This window comes from Grammomys surdaster, unplaced genomic scaffold (genome assembly GCF_004785775.1).
Source record: "Grammomys surdaster isolate TR1022 unplaced genomic scaffold, NIH_TR_1.0 126398, whole genome shotgun sequence".
Lineage (NCBI taxonomy): Eukaryota > Metazoa > Chordata > Mammalia > Rodentia > Muridae > Grammomys > Grammomys surdaster.
Window position 1 is genome coordinate 574,092 of NW_021621192.1, and position 21,078 is coordinate 595,169.

General features: G+C 33.0%; 1 protein-coding gene across 1 annotated transcript in view; it reads left to right on the forward strand.

Annotated features, from left to right (window-relative positions):
• Positions 1–21,078, forward strand: part of Epha6 (EPH receptor A6) — a 900,945-nt gene that overhangs the window by 556,873 nt on the left and 322,994 nt on the right. The window contains exon 6 of the mRNA XM_028760223.1: positions 1,418–1,542. Within this exon, the coding sequence (XP_028616056.1) occupies positions 1,418–1,542 (125 nt within the window). The remainder of the gene's footprint in view (positions 1–1,417; positions 1,543–21,078) is intronic.

The window sequence follows — 21,078 nt, forward strand, 5'->3', positions numbered from 1 at the left end:
ATGTTTTGTAACCATTATATGGTTGGCCTTAAGAGCAAATTGTAATACCGTATAATATTCACTGTACTGGACACTATATTAAGTTGAAAATTAACCATAGATTAATTCATGTTTACATGAAAAGCATATTCACAATTGTAGGGTGTTGATCATCTTCCAACTTTTATGGTTTGCTTTGAATTCACAATTTATTCATAAATGACCATCTAATACATTATAAACTATAATGTAAAAAAAGTAGTACAGTTTCCCATAGGGATCAATTTAATAGTAAATGTGTCTCAGTTTAAATAATGAATAATTCCCAAGTGCCATTTCTTCTTTTCTACGTTATCTATTACTACCTTTATTTATAATAGAAAATTTAACGATTTGTGTAATTACATGTCATTTTTGTCAACATATATTAGTCAAACCTTAATTTTCTTCTAACAAACAGAGTTTTAAACATATCCTCTAGTTCTTTATTTCCTCTGGGCCAAAACTGTCAGTCTCATGAATTTTTTAAAGAAGACTTTTCCTGATGATGCAAAGACAACCTTCTAGAAGTTAAATATTAAAACGAGTTTTTCTAAGAAGTTTAAAATATTGCAGTGAGTCAGTTTTTAAACCTTGTTTCACCAATTATTAACACATTTAAATAGATATCAGAGAATAAAGTGGGGAAATATCGAAATTCCCTGAGGACCCTTTGGATTTGTATTTTTATTTACCTTCATTGATCTCACACCCCCATTTTCTCATGGAGGCTGTGGTGTCCTACTTCTCAGTATTAGCAAGAGAATTATTAACTCACACTGCACTTCCAAATGCACAACTATCTCTGATCAGAAGACCATGCCTGGGCCATCGAAGTAATTAATACAAGCAGGATAATAACTTCTCACGGTCCTTCCTTCTGACTTCCTAAATTAAACGGTCGCCTTTTAGAGCCACTTTAAATGGCTCTTCTGGGAAATTACATCATAAAATCAGCACTCAGTATTTTGGGGTTGTATTTCTCTTACTCAGATCTCTCAAGAAGAAAGGAACACTTCCACACCATCTTGTAATCATGTAGTTTGTTTCCTAAGGTAAGGAATAGGTCATAAGAAAAACAGGAGACAAGTACACTGGATTTCCTGTTAATCCCAAAACGAAATCTAGTTTGAAGAAAAACGTCTTTCTTTACAGAGCCACAATGAGCTCTGCCTTTCATCTTGGAATATTTGAGTGTTTTCTATAAAACTTAATGGTTTTTCTAAGCATTTGAATCTCTTATTTAGCTTCAGTGGAATGTACTGTAAGCCTATTTCTGTAGTTTGTCATTGATAATTGCTATACTCTTCACAAAAGAATTCATTTTCTTTGGAAGTGATATATATTAGATGATGGAACATAATTTCTACTAATCAATTATTCTTTCTTTTCCTTACAGCACCTTCTCTGATTGGTATGATGAGGAAGGACTGGGCATCCCAGAACAGCCTTGCCCTATCATGGCAAGCACCTGCATTTTCCAATGGAGCCATTCTGGACTATGAGATCAAGTACTATGAGAAAGTAGGTTTCATTTGGCACTTCCTAAAAACAGTATTTATATGCATATATGTATATGTGCTTATATTATATATTGTTATAATAGTTCAGGTTAATAATCTGCTTTTCTTTGGCCTAACTTTATAATCATTCTGTCTTTGACTCCTCTCTAACATCTCATTGAGCTCATAATTTCTTCATTAGTTTATCTTGTTTTATGCCACATTAGGGTAGAAGGTACCAGATGCTCGTGTTTTTCAGGGTCTACTCTAAGGAGATTTATAATATAGCAATAATTGATAATGTCTTCAACTTATAGTTTCATTGTTCTAAATTTGTGTAAAATGTTGTTGAGAAGGAACAGCAAGACTGAATTCCTGTAACATAAGTGAGTGGGCAGCACGGATCTTTTGCCAATGAGTTTAGCATCATAGTCCACCATAGTTTGGAAAGGATGATTTAAGCACAACACAAATTGATTTAATGTGGTCTTTATATTCAAGTCAGCTGTTTCATTTTATAAAAGCTAGTGAGACCAACTTCACTTAAAAATAAATTTTGTTACTTTGAATTATTCTCAATTATTTTTATTGGTTATTTTATTTATTTGCATTTCAAATGTTATCCTTTTTCCCCAGTTTTGTCTCCTCAAATTCCCTATCCCATCCTCCCTCACCCTGCTTCTGCGAGGATGCGGTCTCACCCACCCCCACTCTCGCCTCACCACCCCAGCATTCCTTACACTGAAACAGTGAGTGTTCCAGAGGACCAAGGGCTTCCTGTCCCATTGATGCTGTGATATTCCCTCCCCTCATTATTTACCATTATGACATTTTTTGGCATAGCTATTACATGCTCATTTCTCATATGTTAACAGTACTAGTGTTACAAGAAGACAGAACCATTTTTTTAAAGAAAAGAACCATTTTTTTAAAGAAAACTTATTTATTCATTTTTATATGTTAAATATTTAGTCTGAATGTATGTAAATACATAACATATGTGCCTATTGCCTGTGGATGTCAGAAGAGGTCATTGATTCCTTGAAACTGGAGTTATGGATGTTTGTGAGTCACCATGTAGATGATAGGATTTGAACCCTGGTCTCTACCTGCAAGAATAAGAAGTGTTCTAAACCACTGAGTGATCTCCACAGCCTCAAAATTATTATTTTAATTAAGGTAAAATTTGCATATAATCCTGCAGTTTATTATACAAAAAAATATGACTTATACTTCTAGAATTTTCAGAACAAAGAGATATTTAAACTCTCCCTCCCAAAGTTTGCAGTTGTATTGACTGAAATAGCTGACCATAGGTTTGCAGGCAAAAAGGAATATAGATGTGTCAACTGGCAAGTGTGTCCAGAAGCTACAGGATGTATGAAACTAAAAGACTACCCCAATGTTTGGAACTTAATCTCTTTATTCATAATAGGAATGGAAAAAGTAGACATACATAATTCCAGAATAGATTACAGAAAAAATGAGTGGATCCAAAGAAGAGATGCTGGCTTGTGTCAATGTCCCTCAGGACTCTATATGTTCACCATTCAGTCTCATCTTCTCTGATAATCATTTTTGCTTCCTTGGTTAAAGATGTTCAGTGAAAGAATTGGAGATCTAGCCTTTGGAAGATAAAGTATTTCCCTATATCCTGCTGTTCCACCAAGAATGTCCAATGGTTCCAAAGGAGTACGTAGTGAGCTGTAATTTTCTAAGTCTGAGTGGACAAATCATAAACCCATTTAAATCTTCTCTAAAGAAAACCAGAATAGGCATAGAAATGGTACCCATTTTACAGCTGAGAAACACAGTTTGGATCAAGGGAAAGACAGTTCGTATTCATTGGCTAGCCTTGCAAATGTTACAGCCTGCAGCATGTGGGCAAAGAAAATGTGTGTGTGTGTGTGTGTGTGTGTGTGTGTGTGTGTGTGTGCGTGTGTGTGTGTCCCAATAGTTGAAACAGATCTTCATGTCCTCATAATACTTATTTATCCGAAAAAGCAACATGCACACATATATACAACAAACCTTCCAAAATCAAAACATTTCTGTTTTGGAGAAGAATTCTCTGTTATATTTCACACAGAGAAAAATCACTGGCTCTTTTTATGGTCATTTGCACTTTACCGTTTGAGTTTGGATATAACATTCAATATTTCCAAATAAACATAAGGCATAATCAGCAAAAAGTGAAGTACTTTCATCTAATTTAAAATCTGAAAACCATTGATTCTAAATTATAGTAAATAACATGACCTCTATATTGACTTTTACTGTGCCTTATTAAGTTTTACTTTGAACTTGGAAAAATTATTTTAAAAGTATTTGTTTTACAGAATATGCTAATAACCCGGAGATAATGGATTAAATATGTAGCTGGATCTTTCTAAGTCATGTTCTGATTATGTCTCTTATTATGCTTCTGGCAAAGAAAAAAAAGTCAATACAACTCTTTTATTTAAAAGTCATATTTTCCAAAATGGAAATGAATGCACCAACTTTCTTGTGGTTGTAAAGATTAATTATAAACAGACCTAAAGGTAAAAACACCAAATCAGCATTTAAAACAAAAACAATTACATAAGCCTTAGGAAAATATTCTTAGCCTTTAGTACAATGAAGAATAGTAACAGCAGCATGGGAGAATGGCATGGACATGCAAAAGCCTTTTCTTTTCATAAATACAAATATGTGGTCAAAGAATCGAAAATGTTAAAATATCACAATCTTTCAATAAAACACAAAATGATTGACTTTGTTATAGTTTCTCTATTACAACATGTACACCTTATATTCTTACCAACTCCTTACACGTCCATATGTGTTTTGTATAATTTTATACATGAACAGAACACACACATACACGACTTCCTTTCACAATATAATAGAAGCATTTTGATGATATCTATCATTTAAGTTCAATATAATATTACTTGCTATTCCTATATGCTTAGACATTCTTATAGTTGGATCATTAGAATATTTCTATTATTTTAATATTATAAACAGTGCTGTGATAACCACACTGATAATGGTTACTTTTTTATTATGTTATGACTTATTTTAGATGAACTAGGTTAAATGGAAATAGTTACTCTGTTATTCTTCGCTTATACTATCATGTACTCTTCAGAGCATATATATAGTGTTTCTCTCTATACATACATACTTACATATATACATACATATGCACATATGTACATACATACAAACATATATGCAAACATACATACATATACACATATCTGTTTACTAATTGCATTTAGTGCTACTCATATGTACATATGTTTAAGGACGACCTTTAGGAAATGGATAACTTATTATGTGGCTCATCTTTGGATATGTCTGCATAAGTTTCATCCCAATCTTAGAATCACTGACTTTATAATTTAAAAATCAAATTAATTTATCAAAAAAAATAACTTCAAATGCTAAATTATCTTTTATTATCTCATTCCGTAATACAGATTTTCATCTTGAGAAAACACTTTTATAAATATTAACTGGGAAAGCTTACAGTAGTAAAGCTATTAAAATTATATTTTTCATTAGTTATAGCTTAAATACTATTTAGTTTTTAAAAAAAACCGTATGATATCCCATCTTAGAATACAACTATTCCCTGATAGTGTCCAGTTTTTGTAGAAATATGCATGTAAATGAGATAATTCAGAAGAACATATAACCAAGTCTGTTTCAGTTGCTGGTTATTGGTAAAATGACCCAGAAATTTGGACAGGTTGTTCAGAGGGATCAAAAGAAAGAGGATTGTAGTAAATGTACATAGGTATAACTAGACATATGACTAGACAAATGCATGGGCAATGAATAGTATTTTGAATTTGTTTTTGGTAACTATATGAGCAAAATATGCACATGAAACAAAGCTTGTGTACAAATGACTACGTGAAAATGATTTCTAGGAGAACTGAGACTGAGGGCAGGAGAACTGAGGAGGAAGATGTCCATCAAACTCATGGGAAGGCAGACGATCTCTGGAGTCTGAATGACTTCTCAGAGAGCATTCTCTGCAGACTTCTGTGGGCTTCTTAGGTAGTTTCAGTTAGAGTTTAGAAGAAGCATATGGATTACTGTAAAAACAATTAGAAACACCTCTGGTGTTGTCTCCTGTGGCTATAGTTATGCAAGCTTTGATTCATAATGAAAGCTGCAGATTTAAGCCATTAAAGCAAAGGGAATGGGAAAAATCAGAAGTAGAGATTATTCAGGTGATCTGTTAGAACACAGACTATTGAAGAGGCACAAAAATGCTCAAAGAACTTTTTGAAACACATCCATGGCTCTTTGTTAACATTCAGGTTATCTTTATGTTTTAGTACCAATGTTGATACATATTTCTACCATTTTCTCAGGGATTGGGCTGTTCTGTAAAATTCTGGTTGTTTACAAAGTATTCTTTGGTAGATCAAGAAATTTAATTTGCTTATAATGCAAATTATCCACAAATACCTGAACTCAAGAAACAGGCAGCTGTTATCAGCATCTTTTCTCACAGTATGTGGCTTATTAGAAGAAAGCATTGGCCTCTGGGTGCAAAGATTGATGGAATCTCAAATTTTAACTTTTATTTCATAAATAACCTATATAGCAATATAGCAATATATTGTTATATTGGGGGTGTCAAAACTACAGACTCATATATTTGTTATGCAAGAAACGTATTGTGTAACTACACCTCCAGCTCCACATCTTGATTTTTGTCTTTCTGTTTCCTATTATTGTTGACTTATGAAATATGAATTGGTAAAAGTAATTCCTTATAGTTGAAATATTTTTAAATTCTGAAATAAAAAAAATTGAGACATGGCTATTTCTGACTTCTCTCTCTAGGTACACAGAAAGTTGATAGATAAGTTAGATACATTAGATAGATAGATGGATGGATAGATAGATAGATGATAGATGATAGGTAGATAGGTAGATAGGTAGATAGGTAGATGATAGATGATAGATAGATAGATAGATAGATAGATAGATAGATAGATAGATAGATGATAGCTAGATGATAGCTAGATGATAGATGATAGATGATAGATAGATAGATAGATAGATGATAGATAGATAGATAGATAGATAGATAGATAGATAGACAGATAGTAGGTAGGTAGGTAGATAGATGATAGATAGATAGATAGATAGATAGATAGATAGATAGATAGATGACAGATGGATGGATAGATAGATAGATAGATGATTACATGCATAACATAAATTGTAAATATAGATATCGATATCTTTTTCTCTGTGCACATGTTTTTGTGCATGCACACATGTGTATGAAAATTTACATACTGAGAGTAAAATATAGAAACTAAAAGTATCACTTTGTTGATTATAACTAGTGAATTAATTATTCCCCAAGTTTTATTTTTATTTTTTATCATCAAAATTATTTCATTTTTATTTAAGTCAAGTGAACATTTCACTAATATTAAAGGAAAATCATGAAGATTCTCAAAGTTCATTTTTTTTCATTTTGGTTTTGATTTCTCTTCCATCCAGAGTTAGAGTCTATGGTGAGTGCCAACTGATATTACCTTGATACTATAGGCTACCATCATTTCAGTCTTCACCTGAAAATGATGCAGCATCAAAATTTCAAGTCACAACAGATGACATTCTCTATTCTATACCAAAACATTCTTTTATGAGAGCATTTTATGCTACTGGAACACATAACTGAGGCCAAGTAATTTATATAGGCTAAATACTCATTTCTATAAATAAGAAAATTTGAGATCTAGTTCTTGGAATTTACAAAAACAAAAATCCTGGGTATCTAAGGGATCCACCATCTCCTGAAGATGCTTGATGTCTCTTGTTTGACAGGCTTCCTTTCTACATATTTATGTCCTAATACTGAGACAGAAGAATGCACTGGTGTCTTCTACCTGCGTTGGGGGTCATTTCCCATTGTCCCAAGGTGTAACCTCTGCCACCATTCTCTCCATGTCCCAGTAGACGGCCACCTGCTTGGTTACACCCTTAGTTTCATCTGCTGAAGGGCTTTTCATTCTTTACTATGTGATCAGGCTGAAAATTCTTCAAGTCCTTAAATTCAGTTTCCCTTTTGATTGTAAATTCTACTTTTATATCATTTCTTTTTATGAATTTAAAATATGTAGCTAAAAGAAGCTACAAAGCAGCCTAAAGTTTTATAGCTCATATATTTCTTGCACCAAATATTCACCTTCATCTGTTCTTAAATTCTACTTTCTACATGCCATGGGCATGAACATAACTCAGTCAAGTTCTTCTCTACTTTATGAAAAAAATGGCCTTTCTTCCGTTTCCAACACATTCTTCCTCTTTTCTCTTCTGTTATTGTATCAGAATGGGCTTTCTGTCTACAGTCCTATGGCATTTCAGAACACAACCACCTCATCAATCCCTTGGAACCTTCAGACCTTCCCTACCTTTTGCTTTTGTGTATCCACTCAATCTCCTTTAATGTTCTATTTACAACAATCTATGTCTTTTTCTTAACTGACTGTCAACATTTGTTCCTCCTCTAGCTGTCGTAAAATTATTTCGCCTGTATTTTTTCCATGTTTGACATATTCTTCATCATTTCTTTTTTATATAACTATATCAAAATTCCAATGGCCTAGCCAATACTTCTAAGATGGTACCTGAAAGCTGCAGCTCGCAGAGGGAGGATATGCCATGACAAAAATGGAAGGAAAAATGGAAAGGGGTGGTGTTGAACATTACCCTTTTTTCATAGCATTAAAGCTTTAAGAAGCATGTTATGTGAAGTCTCTACCCACATCAGCAGTAGATCCCACTCTGCTGACCACAAGGAAGTAACTTTCCCTTACGGAGCCTCCACTCCTTCTATAATGCAAACACTGAAACCATAGCATTCTTCTTTTGTCTTTCCTTCTAACTTTACCTGCTTTGCTCACATTAGCTGTCACATACAAACATCCATCTATCACCCCACAAACACCTAGATCACCTTTTCCCATGTACCCTACTCTCTTTTCCTTGCATTTCTGCCCAAGATACTTTCCTTACATGTGTGTTCTTGCTTCTCTCAGCACATTTGGGCTGCTATAATCCAATATCACAGACTGTATGAGCTATAAACAACTGGAATATAGTTTGTAAATGTTTGGAGACTGAAATCCAGAATTTGCAGACTTAGTGTATGATGGGGCATATTCTCTGCTTCATAGGTAGCCATCCTATCCCATGTCTTCACATCATAGAGGACAAAGAAACTCTCTGAGATTATTTTAATAAGAACACAAGTATCATTATGAGGCCTCTACCTGCATGACCTAATAATTTCCCTCAGACATGGTATCTTATTACCAGCTGTTTGAGGTTATTATTTCACCAAATGAATGATCAGAGAATGCTTTAAAATCAGGATCTATCAAAAATAGCCTTAGAGTTATCTATGTTTGTCTGACTCTCCTACATCATTTCTGAGGTTTTAGATAATTTTCTTTAGATCCCTCAGCTTCAATCAGTGATAGGCTGATAGAGCTTATTGTTTTCAGTCATATTATGACTAAATTTGAAAAATTGTATTTTTGTTTATAACTCATTTATTGGAAACTGAGAAACATTCACTCACTGTAAAATAGTTAACAGAGATGAGAGAGAGAGAGAGAGAGAGAGAGAGAGAGAGAGAGAGAGAGAGAGTTTCAATAGATGTATGTTCTTTTTTGTTTTTGTTTTTGTTTTTGTTTTTGTTTTTATTTTCGTTTTTTGAGACAGGGTTTCTCTGTGCAGCCCTGGCTGTCCTGGAACTCACTCTGTAGACCAGGCTGGCCTCCAACTCAGAAATCCACCTGCCTCTGCCTCCCAAGTGCTGGGATTAAAGGCATGCGCCACCACCGCCCAGCTTAGATGTATGTTCATAAGAAAAACTCACAGATAAATGTTCATAAGCTTAGAGAAGGTCCTGTTGATAATGAAACTGAAAGTATAAGAGGAAAGAGATTTCTTTTTTATTTTTGTATCCCCACCACAGAGTCAGGCAGTTCCCTAAGAGTTAATAGACAATAAATGCTGATCAGTTACATACCAGATATTTTGAAGTATTTGGGTGTATGTTAAAACTAAACTTCTTACCAACCACTTAAAGTAAGTATCATGATGTCTATCATTTAACAAGTGAAGAACCATGTCACAAGGAGACTGAGTAGCATCAACATATCCTGCAGGTGGCTGGAATGGCTGGCCAGGATCTCCTGCATCACACCAGATCCTCAGAACAACCAGGCTTTTGCTGATGCTGATTGTGTAGCTTCCCTGAGGCCAAAGGCTGATTACTCTCTGTTGCCCTTTTGCATCCATAAAAATGGCAGCAATAAAAGATGCCTATGTCACCAGGGTGTTATACAGTTCCACTAATTGCCAACTGGTAGCTCATCTTGCCAACATGAATCCCCTACGACAGTTCATTATTCTTACATTCAGTATTTAAAAACACTGACTGGGAAATCATTTTCATAAAGTGCTCTTGTTAATTTTGACCAGTCAGCAGGTTTTTGACTCTGTTTAGGAAAGCTCACTGTGAGAAAGGAAACATTTCTCATACCCAGATGAAAAATAACCATCTGCAAATGTATTATAAGAAAGTACCTGTTCTCTCATCCAAACAGAGAAACAGCTTTTCAGGAGCATTAATTAAAAATATATAACTTCATGATCCTGAGAACAGTATTATGGAGAGGTGAAAAGATTTGCAGAAACTCTCATTCATTATTGGAGCTGTTTTCGTACCTGTCAGGAGTGACTTGACATCGCCTTGAAGGCAGGGCCTTGGGTCTGTTATGAAAGCCACATACAGCCCAGTGTCACACTCTACACAGTGCCTGTTTCTTCCTCTCTGCTTATTTTATTTTTCTCTGGGTAGATTTTTGCACACATGATCATTGAATAAATAGTCATTTGTTGCTCTAAAGATATATATAACAAATGAATGTATATCATAACTTTAATAAAGTTAAATGAAATAATTTTCTACTAATAATCAACATTACAAATCTTTTTTAAATGATGCATATTTACCACTTTATGGATTTTCCTCCATTTTTTTTCACTCTGATAAAATTTTGCCTATTTCTAGGAAGGTTGCTGTACCTCCATCTATTACTTAGGTAAAAGGCACAGTCCTTTTTTTTATATCATCCTTCCCTTCCAGCTGCCTAACTCGATCATTTCTTTGTGAACATTAATGTAATCTTCCATTTAAACCTAAGTGTGGTCTTGTATGAAGATTTAAAAATATCAGCAACATATATAGATGAAATAGTAACCCCACTCAGGTGGGGTTCTCGTTGAAATGCAGTTTATGATTCTTATGGTTGGGCAGGTAAATGTGTGGTGATAAGATGAGATTTTGCATTTTTATATTGTATGTGGATGCCAGCAATCCTGGTCTGTGCATGATTCTTGAACTTATATATCTCTAGAGAATCTGTGTCTCTACTAATACATTGTATTAAGTATAGATAAAGGGGAAATTGTCATAAATCTTTGAAAAAAACACATTAACTTATATTGCTGTAGTGAGTGGTTGGGACCTTTAGACATTACAAAATTAGTGTAATATCAGAACTAAAGCAAAGTATGATAAATGGTTTACCAAATCAGTTTCAAATAAAACTATAAATAAAATTATAATTGTTGAGCTGGTAAACAAAGGCTTTATGTTCTTTTTTTCCTCATATCTTATGTGTTGCAAGGTCCACTGCAGAGAAACTGGATATGAGCATTTGGTACTAATTAAAATAACATTACCTGAAAGAAAATAAACATCAAGGGAATTCCCTGATATAAACACTCATTACAGCAATTCTATATCTAATGTTGTATTGAAAACATTACACTCTCCATGGAGCCCTATCTGGCTTAGTGGTCCAGGGAGTTCCTGCTGTGCCTAGAGAAGAGATTCTCATGGTGAAATGACAGCGGCTGATGCTAGAACTGTAGCCTCAGCAGCATCTATACAATGTGAACATAGCAGGACAGACACTGAAAAGACATGTATACTATTTCATTACGGCTAGAGACTACATGCACAAAATGATACAAATTTTGTGCAGTTATTATAGGTTTTAAAATCAAAAGTCAAAATGTTATCCCATCAATGGTTTGAGGAGCAAATTATTTAAAAGAAAACTTATACCATATAATTTAGTATATTAAAGACTTGGTACATACAAAACAGGAAAAAAGCAAAACTAATTAAAGTACTCCAAATAAATTTCATTACAATTTTAAGAATATGTTTTAGGAGGAATTGTGTTTCCTTCCTAGTGCCAGTGTAGGACTATGGCTTCTACAATAAAAGATAGGAATTCAGAGACACTTCTCATATACCATGAATGCTTATTTTAATGTAGCATAGATCTAAAAAAGACTAATATCTATAGACTAAATTAAAAATTGTAAACATAATGAGCATCAAATTATATTTTCTGCTTTCCTAGAAAAATGAAGTGATATATTGTGTAGTATATTTGGTAAGGCACAGAACACTGGATAGGTCAGTGTCACCAGATACCACACTAGTCCCATATTCCTGCATACAACTATATAGGATATATATTAACCACACTTCATCTAACTTGCTATATCCTGTACACTTCAAACAGTACATTTTAAATCAATGACACATGCTAACATAATAAGGAGTTCCTTTCATGTCCCAAGACACACACTTTGTAAATTGCCTCCTCATCACTTCCATGAATTTTCTGTTTATTTTCGTTTTTTGAAAGTCTATTTTTAAACCTTAAATTACATTCTTGCATGGCTTTATTATTTATATCATCTACTGCTTTGCTATACAAAGGGACAGGGAACAAGAATAAGGATAAAGTAAGATGACCAATTATGTCAATGAAAACAAAAAAATATTTAAAAGTGAGGTTAAAGAGAACTACATTAAAAATAAGGATGAAAGAGTAACTCAGTTTCCTCTGCAATTTAGAGTATATATTTTTTCAACAAAGTTCTAGGGAAAAAAGAAAAATATAAGACTATCTAAAATTATTAATTATGGATTTGTAGCTTCACTTCTTCCTTCCTCTTAAAGATTCTTTTTGTGTGAAAGAAAGAAAACAATGCCTTCCCAACTCTGGATTGAAGAGTGGAGCTTTGATGACCTCAGTAGACTTGTCAGTAGCTGCCAGTGACAGCACATCACAGGAAGAATACTAGAAATATTCATACAAAGCACTTATGCTATTATACACCAGAAATCATGGTAGTTTAACAATAATATATAAAAATATATAAAAATAGTGATTTTCTATTACATTCCCATGCTTCCGATCACTTTTTCTAAGGAATAACAAAATTACAAATACAAACTATACAAACTACCTCTAAATTTCTGATCTACTTTAGTAACACATAAACAAATCCTCCCAGGTATTTAAACTTTTTGTTTATTTGTTTGCTGTAACATTGCCATGAATTCAAATGGTTGTTTTCAAGTAATTTATGGAAATATAATGTTGCATTTGGAAGTCAAGTATATAAGGTAGGCATCTTTATATTCTACAATAAGAATAAAGGCTATTATATAATACAGATTATTAGTTTTAGCCTTTTTAATATAAATAAAAAGTGAAACCAACTAAAACGTGTTACCTAATGCTCAAAAGTTTTTAAACTTTTCTTTTATATACATGGTTTTTTTATGTACATGTATTTCAGTGTATCACTCACGTGTCTAGAGTTTATGTAGGCCACCAAAGGGTATTAGATTCCCTGAAACTTGAATTACAGAGGCTTGTGAGTTGCCATGTGGATGCTGAGATGCAAATCCTCAGGAAGTACCAGTACTCCTAGCAGCTGGACAGTCCAGCTGCCAACCTTTATAATTTCTCTCTGGGCTTACTAAGGAGTTGGCTGAGGCACTGTGTAGCTGGAAAGACTGGCTTATGTTTACCGTTAGAAGCAAAGTACCATGAGCAGTTCAGCAATTTACCTGTTCCATGATCTCTCTTTTGCTAATATAATCAATCAATATAATATCAATCAGTATAATCAGTATACTGGTACTCATTATATCTAAACCTATATACTGAACAAAGAAACATTTCTTTCCATTAGTTTAACATCTATGATTTATATTCATATATATGTACATATAATGTGTGCACATATGTATATGTATGCATATATAATGTGTATACCTACAGAGAGAAAGAGAGAGAGAGAGAGAGAGAGAGAGAGAGAGAGAGAGAGAGAGCACCAAACAAAACAAAACCTGTGAAACTTTGAAAAAATTCCTTTAAGAGGTGAGGTAATTTTTCCTAGAGTTGCACTGTTGAACTCTATTTTCTTTACTAATTTCTTGAAGAATTATAGCAGATAAAGTAGACCACAGAGACAGCCATGTACAGTTGCATATTTCCTCTTAACCAATCATAAACTAAGTGGAGTTTCCACTTTGGAAATATTCTTTTTCCAATAAATGCTTTTGTGAACGGTGCATGAGGGGTATGCACATGTGTGCTTCTGTGTCTGAGGCAGGGCTCATGTGTTGGAGGGCATATCTAGGTATGTGAATGTGATGTACATGTATATTTTGTGTGTATGAACTACTGCTTAAGTACATTTATTAATATGTCCATAACTGTAGAAATTTTAAAGGATATATTGTAATGAATATATCCTTGAAGGAACATGTGTACTACTTGCTGTATGTTGTGCTGTTGAATGATTCATAGTTTTTGCCTCTAAAGAGAAACCTAATACTTAGTGTTTATGGCATATATGAAGTGAGGAATTTTGTCATGCTGGAACGAAGAAACTCTTGTTTGCTATAAGGTCAGTACTCATCCCACCTCACCTTTCTTACTCTACATAAATAACAGAGAAAGATTCTAAATATAAAGCAACACTAAAATATTTGCATGTCTCTAATCCGAGAAATGGCATTTTTGTTCTTGAGCGAAGTTGGATAACTAAACTAGAAATTAAAATGTAAGTTGAATTATTACAAAGCCAAAATAATATTAATGTTTCCTGAGGGCAACTTATCTGTATTAACTCAGTTTGGGGTAAGTGAAAATAGCTGCTGGCTAAATGAGTGACAACTATGTAAACCATGATCATGACCGTACCTCAACAACCAACTGGCAGCAGTGGGCTACTGTAGTGAACATGCACTTAGTCACAGAACATGCAACTTGACTCTAGTTTCTTTCCTTTCATTTACTATGTAATGTTCCTTTCATTGATTCACATTGACATTTATGAAATGAAGCACTTGACACATGGGAAGTAAAAACACTATGATTTCATATTACAAATCAGTTGAAAATTTAACTAGATAGTTCAATGACTTATTCTTGCAGACACTACATAAGCCTTTAAACTGTTTTGCTTCAATTTCTGGCATCCAAAACATAAATGGATATTTTACATTATTTTTATATATCTTTTTATTTCGATGAGAATCGAAGACGATTATTCTTTAATCACACATACCTTGCCTGAAATCCTGATTTTAAGGCTTATTTGCCAGGTGACAACAATCTTTGTTTCCCAAGCCTTAAATTCCTCACCTGTTAGGAAAAGACATTATAATAACTGTATAAGTTATTTGTGTAGAGAGAACTAAATTAAAGTTTTAAGCATGAATCTTTTCATTTACTGCCTATTATGTCTGGATATAGTACACATAGTATTCATAATTGTCCAATATTGGTATTAGTATAAAAATCAACACCTGCTTGATTACAGTCCCCCCAGGGACTCTATAAATTTTTATTGCTCACACAGAATGCTGCTTACTCAAGCTACAAGCAGAATCATCAAGATATTTATTGCTTTTGCTAGATGATGTGGAATCAAACTTTATGAATAAAAAAGAATCACTGGTCTATAAACTGTAGAATAGCCAGATGGACATTAAACAACTAATTCATCCTATAACGTGATGTTCTTTTTCTTAAGGGAATTTTAACAAGTCCTTTTAAATATGTGATGGCATTCTAATTTTAAATTAACAATTACATCATTAAAATATGAATTAATAACATTTAAAATATCTAACAGTTGATATTAGATAAGGAAAATTTTCCATAAAATATACATATATCTATATAAATGTTTAACATTGTAAACATAACAATGAAAAATAATTGCATTACTTGCACCTGTAGATTAAAATTCTGATAATAACATGGGTTATATTATGATTCAAGATCTTCATTCTTCCCTTTAAGTATTTGGAGTTTGAGGGGCAGTGAGTGGGGTTATTTATCTTGAACTCATAGACCTACCTGCCTACGCCTCCTGAGTGCTGGGATTAAAGAAATGCACCACCACCTCTTTTAAGATTTTACCATAGAAGAACAGTTTAGGAGATATAATGTTATCTTTGACAAACCTTATTACAATTTTTGCTAAATGGTCCCTTTCTTCCTCTTCATCTGTTTTCTCCAATGGAAGATGTGTGAAGCATGTGGGACAGGCAAAACCTCCCCTCCCCTCTCCATAACTGTGATCTGTCTGGCTCTCCCATTAATTGTCCATGAAAGCACAGACATCTTGGAAATGGTCAGTATTTTAGAATATGATTAAGTATTTCCTTTACAAAAGAGATTTCAGAATCAAGAGCATGAAAACCTTCCCAGGATTATATATAAAAAAATACCACTAACATGTGTATGTGTGCCCATGTATGCCCATATATGCATGCATGTATGTGGAAGATAGACAAAGAATAGCAGAAAATATGTAGTGCAAATATCTTGGATGCAAAGCCCGTGCTCTTCAAACTTTCTACTGAAAATTAATGGTGTGATTTCATAAGCTAAACTTATAAGAAAATATAGTAAACATTAAACTTGTTTCCAAATCTACTGCATTAGTTTCCTAATGTTGCATAATCTATTATCAAAAAACTTGGCTGTTTCAGACAACGTTGTCTATCTCATAGAATATATAAAGATCAGGAATACACAAGTAGCTGAGCTAGATGACTCTGAAGATTCTATAGGCTTCATAAAGGCTCAGAGGCTAGAGATCTTTCTTTAGGCTCACATTAGTGATTATCAGTAGGAATCCTTATTAGTTTACTGTATCGTTCTGACCATATTTGACAGCATGAATTCAAGAGAAAAGGACTACAGTGCCCTTAAACTTGGTCATGGAGTCTAACTGCATTATAATAGGAAAGGTGATTGCATATGAGTGTAAATGCCACAGTTGAGGATCTTGGGGTCCAATCATGGATGCCATTTACTACATCAGGCTTAAGGGAGTAATGTATGGTCCTTCAGTTTGGCTTCCAAATTAAAAAAAAAAAAAGATGCTATGTATTCATGATTTCCTTTAAATTCTAAAGGATTTCAGTGGTAAAAGCATCTTATTTTTCAGAACGTCTGTTAATCCACTTTAACATCACCTATAAGAGAGAACTTTTCAGTTCTAAATTATGAGTCATGCTATTTAAATAACACATATAGGATGATTTCAGTATCTAAAATAATCAAAATAAGCAACTCAAATAAAATTTCAAGCTAACAAATCCATACATGTTACTTTTTATAAAAGTTAAGCAGAAAATTCCTGTACTTTGGGTCACATTTTCAACTCTAAAGATTTATGTTGCCTTTTGAAACCTTAATATATTTTAATGATTAAAGGACACTGAATTCCATGAAACCAAAATACCCTGTTTTTAAACAGGATTCCAGCTGACTCTGTAATGGGATTCTTCTATCTACAATTGTTCACAAATAATAAATATGCATAGAACAATAGTTGATGTTATATAAACAATAAATAAATCACTAAATGTGATTAGCTATGACAAAATATATATTTTCTCAGGATAATTTAAAATAATGCATCTGATATTTTAGGAGGTCATTACCAGTTATAGTATCAAAACCAAATAAGTGCTTTGCTATACCCTTGAATATGAAGACATTGGTAGATCAATGTGTCAAACCATAGTATGGAAATATTAGCCAAAAAAATCAGAGCATGATTCTGTACATGTGTGTCTATGAGAGAGAAGAAGACAGACATGTAGAGATAGAAAATATAGGAGAAGAGAGAGATAGTGAAAAACATTTAGTTATTTAAATCCTTGCTCTTACTCTCCATATGTCTGTCTTTCTGTTTCTGTTTTCCTCTGTCTCTCTGTCTCTCTGTCTCTGTCTCCGTCTTTCTGTGTGTGTGTGTGTGTGTGTGTGTGTGGGTGTGTGTGTTTGAAAAGAAATCATTTACCAAAAAATTCTTACCTATCTCTGTTTTATTTGATATACTTAAATATAATGTAATGCATTTTTAATTAATTTAATTAATTAATTACAATTAACAATTCATCACTTTGCCCTTTCATTTTCTACCTCCAACCTCTCCCAGATACAGATATTCTCCCTTTAGCCATTCCATGTTCCCTGACTCTCAAGTTGTTAGCATTATTTTCTTTATCATTGTTATATACATATATGTGTTTGCATGTATCTTTATGCATGTATGTATATGTATGTATGCATGTATGTATATGTATGTATGCATGTATGTGTATGTATGTATGTATGTATGTATGTATGTATATGAACAACCTGCATTGCAAACTGGCCAGCTTTGAAACCATATACACATTGAATGCATTTTAATAAAAACCACTCAACACAAAAGCCTGTGTTGCTTCAGCAACCAGTTTTCTGAACTCTGTAATATTATTTGCTTCATCTTTTCTCATTGTGAATCAGCACATACCTTTATAAAAGAAATTTCCCTTAGAAAATGCCTTACTTTCATAATTTAGAGAGGTACTTAACATCTTCAAAAGATGCATCAGACCTTCACATTTTGTGGAAAAAAATAATTACAAGGAAATGCTCTGGGAGTTAAACTATTAAAGCGAAACTCTTCCAGCCTTCCCGCATAGTGAGTAGTGTGTAGTAAGTTCTTCATTTCCCAGCTCTGCTCTTAGTATCCTCATTCCTTGGGGGGGAGACTTAAGTATCTTAGATTCTCAAATGAGGTGGAAAAAAACTAAATCTGTATCCTATCTCAAATAAGTAGAGATAATTATGAAGTTTCTTTGGCCAAATATAATTTTTGCGTTGAAGAGTAAAACTAAGTCCTTGGCAACAGCCATTATAATGATGCTCATATAATTACTATTTGAAAAAATAAAAGAAGTTCTACCGAGAAAAATCAATTATAAACCACCAAATGTTCCTTGGTCTTCTCAAAGAAGTTGTCTTCCTAGTGTCTCTCATGAACTCTCCATTAACAGACTGGTTGGCTATGCTCCTAATGGCTACCTTCAATTATTTACAGGGGATTTCTAAGCTTTGGTATTTCATATTAAAATGGCCTAGAGAGCATTTTCTGATTATCTGTCTTGCAGAACTGAAAGGTAACTATGGAGTTGTCTGGTTGGCTCTTCTTAAAAAATAAATAAATAAAAGTAATCAAGTCCTCTGCCATTAATGTCACTTGTCATAGAAACATGGTATGATGATTTTACACCACTGAAATATTACAAGAAAAATAACAAGTTTAAAAGTCATTAGCAGTTCTATGTCTAATAGAAAGTAACCAGTTTGAGCAGCTGCATTTGTCCAGACCTGTTTTTATTTCACCACCCTGGACTTTTCTTAACATTATTCTCTTAATCTCAGTTGGTGAATGTCCAATTATAATCATCCAATATTAATTAGTTCTCAGATGTGAAGTGCTATTTAATCATTCTGTCCTATCCTTTAACACCTACACACTGGCAAAACTGTCAAAAGGGAGCTAGGTTGGAGGTAAATGTGAACTGCAGAAAAACATCACAAAATTGCAAAAGTTATTCCAGAGCAATTCATGTTGAAGACAGGATATGACTTGTGAAGGGAAAGACACTAACCTGAATGAATATAATAGAGTGGCCCATGACTTCTCTATTATGTACATCTTTTTATGGTAAATACAAGATGTTGATAAAATTCATATTCAAAAGGTATTTTTCCTCTTTTAGAAATTTTTATATGGTAAGGAATTTGTCTATGAACCAAATAAAATCTGGGTCTTGTAGAGAATATTTAAGTCATTTGCTTATATCATAAAATGAGTGCTTTGGATCATATCCATATAAACACTGTAATTTCTATCCTTCTGTCCCTTTTTAAGTTAGAGGATCAGACACAAAGTGCCTATGATACATTATCTAAGACCCTTGAGGAAAATTGTTTCAACAGATTGAAATTCAAGAATATACCTGTATTCAGTATTCAGTATTCTTAGAAGTTAGAAGAAGTTATTTTCTCCAGATTTATTCAGTAGTCATTATTTTGAAGCATTAAAGTTTTCCAATTCAAGTTTTGAGTAGAGAAAAATATAATTTTCTAATTCTTGTGTTAGTAATAATACTCACTGTCAAAAATAAGCCTACATTTCTCAACTTCATCTAATAATTGTGAGTTTCTGAAGCATATATTTATCAAAATTGCCATCAATAATGCAGAATCACAAAATACATCTTTTTATTATTAATAATAAACACTATGGTGCATTAATATTTTCTTGAGATAAAGAAAAAAGTAAATAAAACTGTAGGAATGGAAAAGGAAGAAACTAAAAGGCCCTATATGTAACAGATTAGGAGCTGTGCACATCTTTGTTCTCTTTAGCAGACCCTGAATTTATTCCCTCATGCATATTATCCCTTGAAAATTAAAGCTAAGACATTTATGCCATCTAAAATTATATTGGAATTTAAAGTGAAATGAGTTTCTAAAATAAAAGTTGCCTGTGGACAAAACTTTAAATAATTAAAGAGGTGAACATTTTCATTTTTGGATTAGATACCAATCCAAGATGGTAAGGTATTTAATATTAACAACCAAAGCAAAATATTAGAAAGGCATTTGAGATAAAGAAAAGGCAAGTGTGAAAACTCAAGGCCAGGAGGAAGCTGACAAGTTCAAGGATGAGAGAGGGTATAGCAGTTTAATAATAAAGGGAAGAATTGCTGGGGCTGACATATGAGAGAAAGAAACCCTCCTATTACTTAAATACATAATGCATACATGTAAATATATAGTAATATTTCAATATGGATTCATTTTAAGATGGCTATTGATTTTAAGTATTATAAAATAAGCCTAAGATATAATTGATTCATTAAACATTCCTTGACTTTTGTGATTCTAAAGCATCTTTGTGTTTTCATTACTAACGTTTGATTTTTCATTTCACTGATACAAAGATAACTGTAAATTAACTTTACCTGGTCTATCACTCTATCATTAAGTTGCTTTATTCTCTTGTTACTTGCTCTACAGTTTTGAGTCCTTAAATCAACATATGGTTTTATAAATCTTTCCTTTAAAACTATAATCATCCAATCATACATTTCATTCATAAATTTTATTTTTCAAAATTATGTAGTTTAGAATTAATCAAAAAATTATACCATTTCAAATGATAAAAGTCTCTAGGGAATGTATGTTTATATTCAAGTATACACATGGATAGTCTCTGTGCTTCTTTTATTGATGTATCTAAGTTTTAAATTCTTAAGCATATATATATA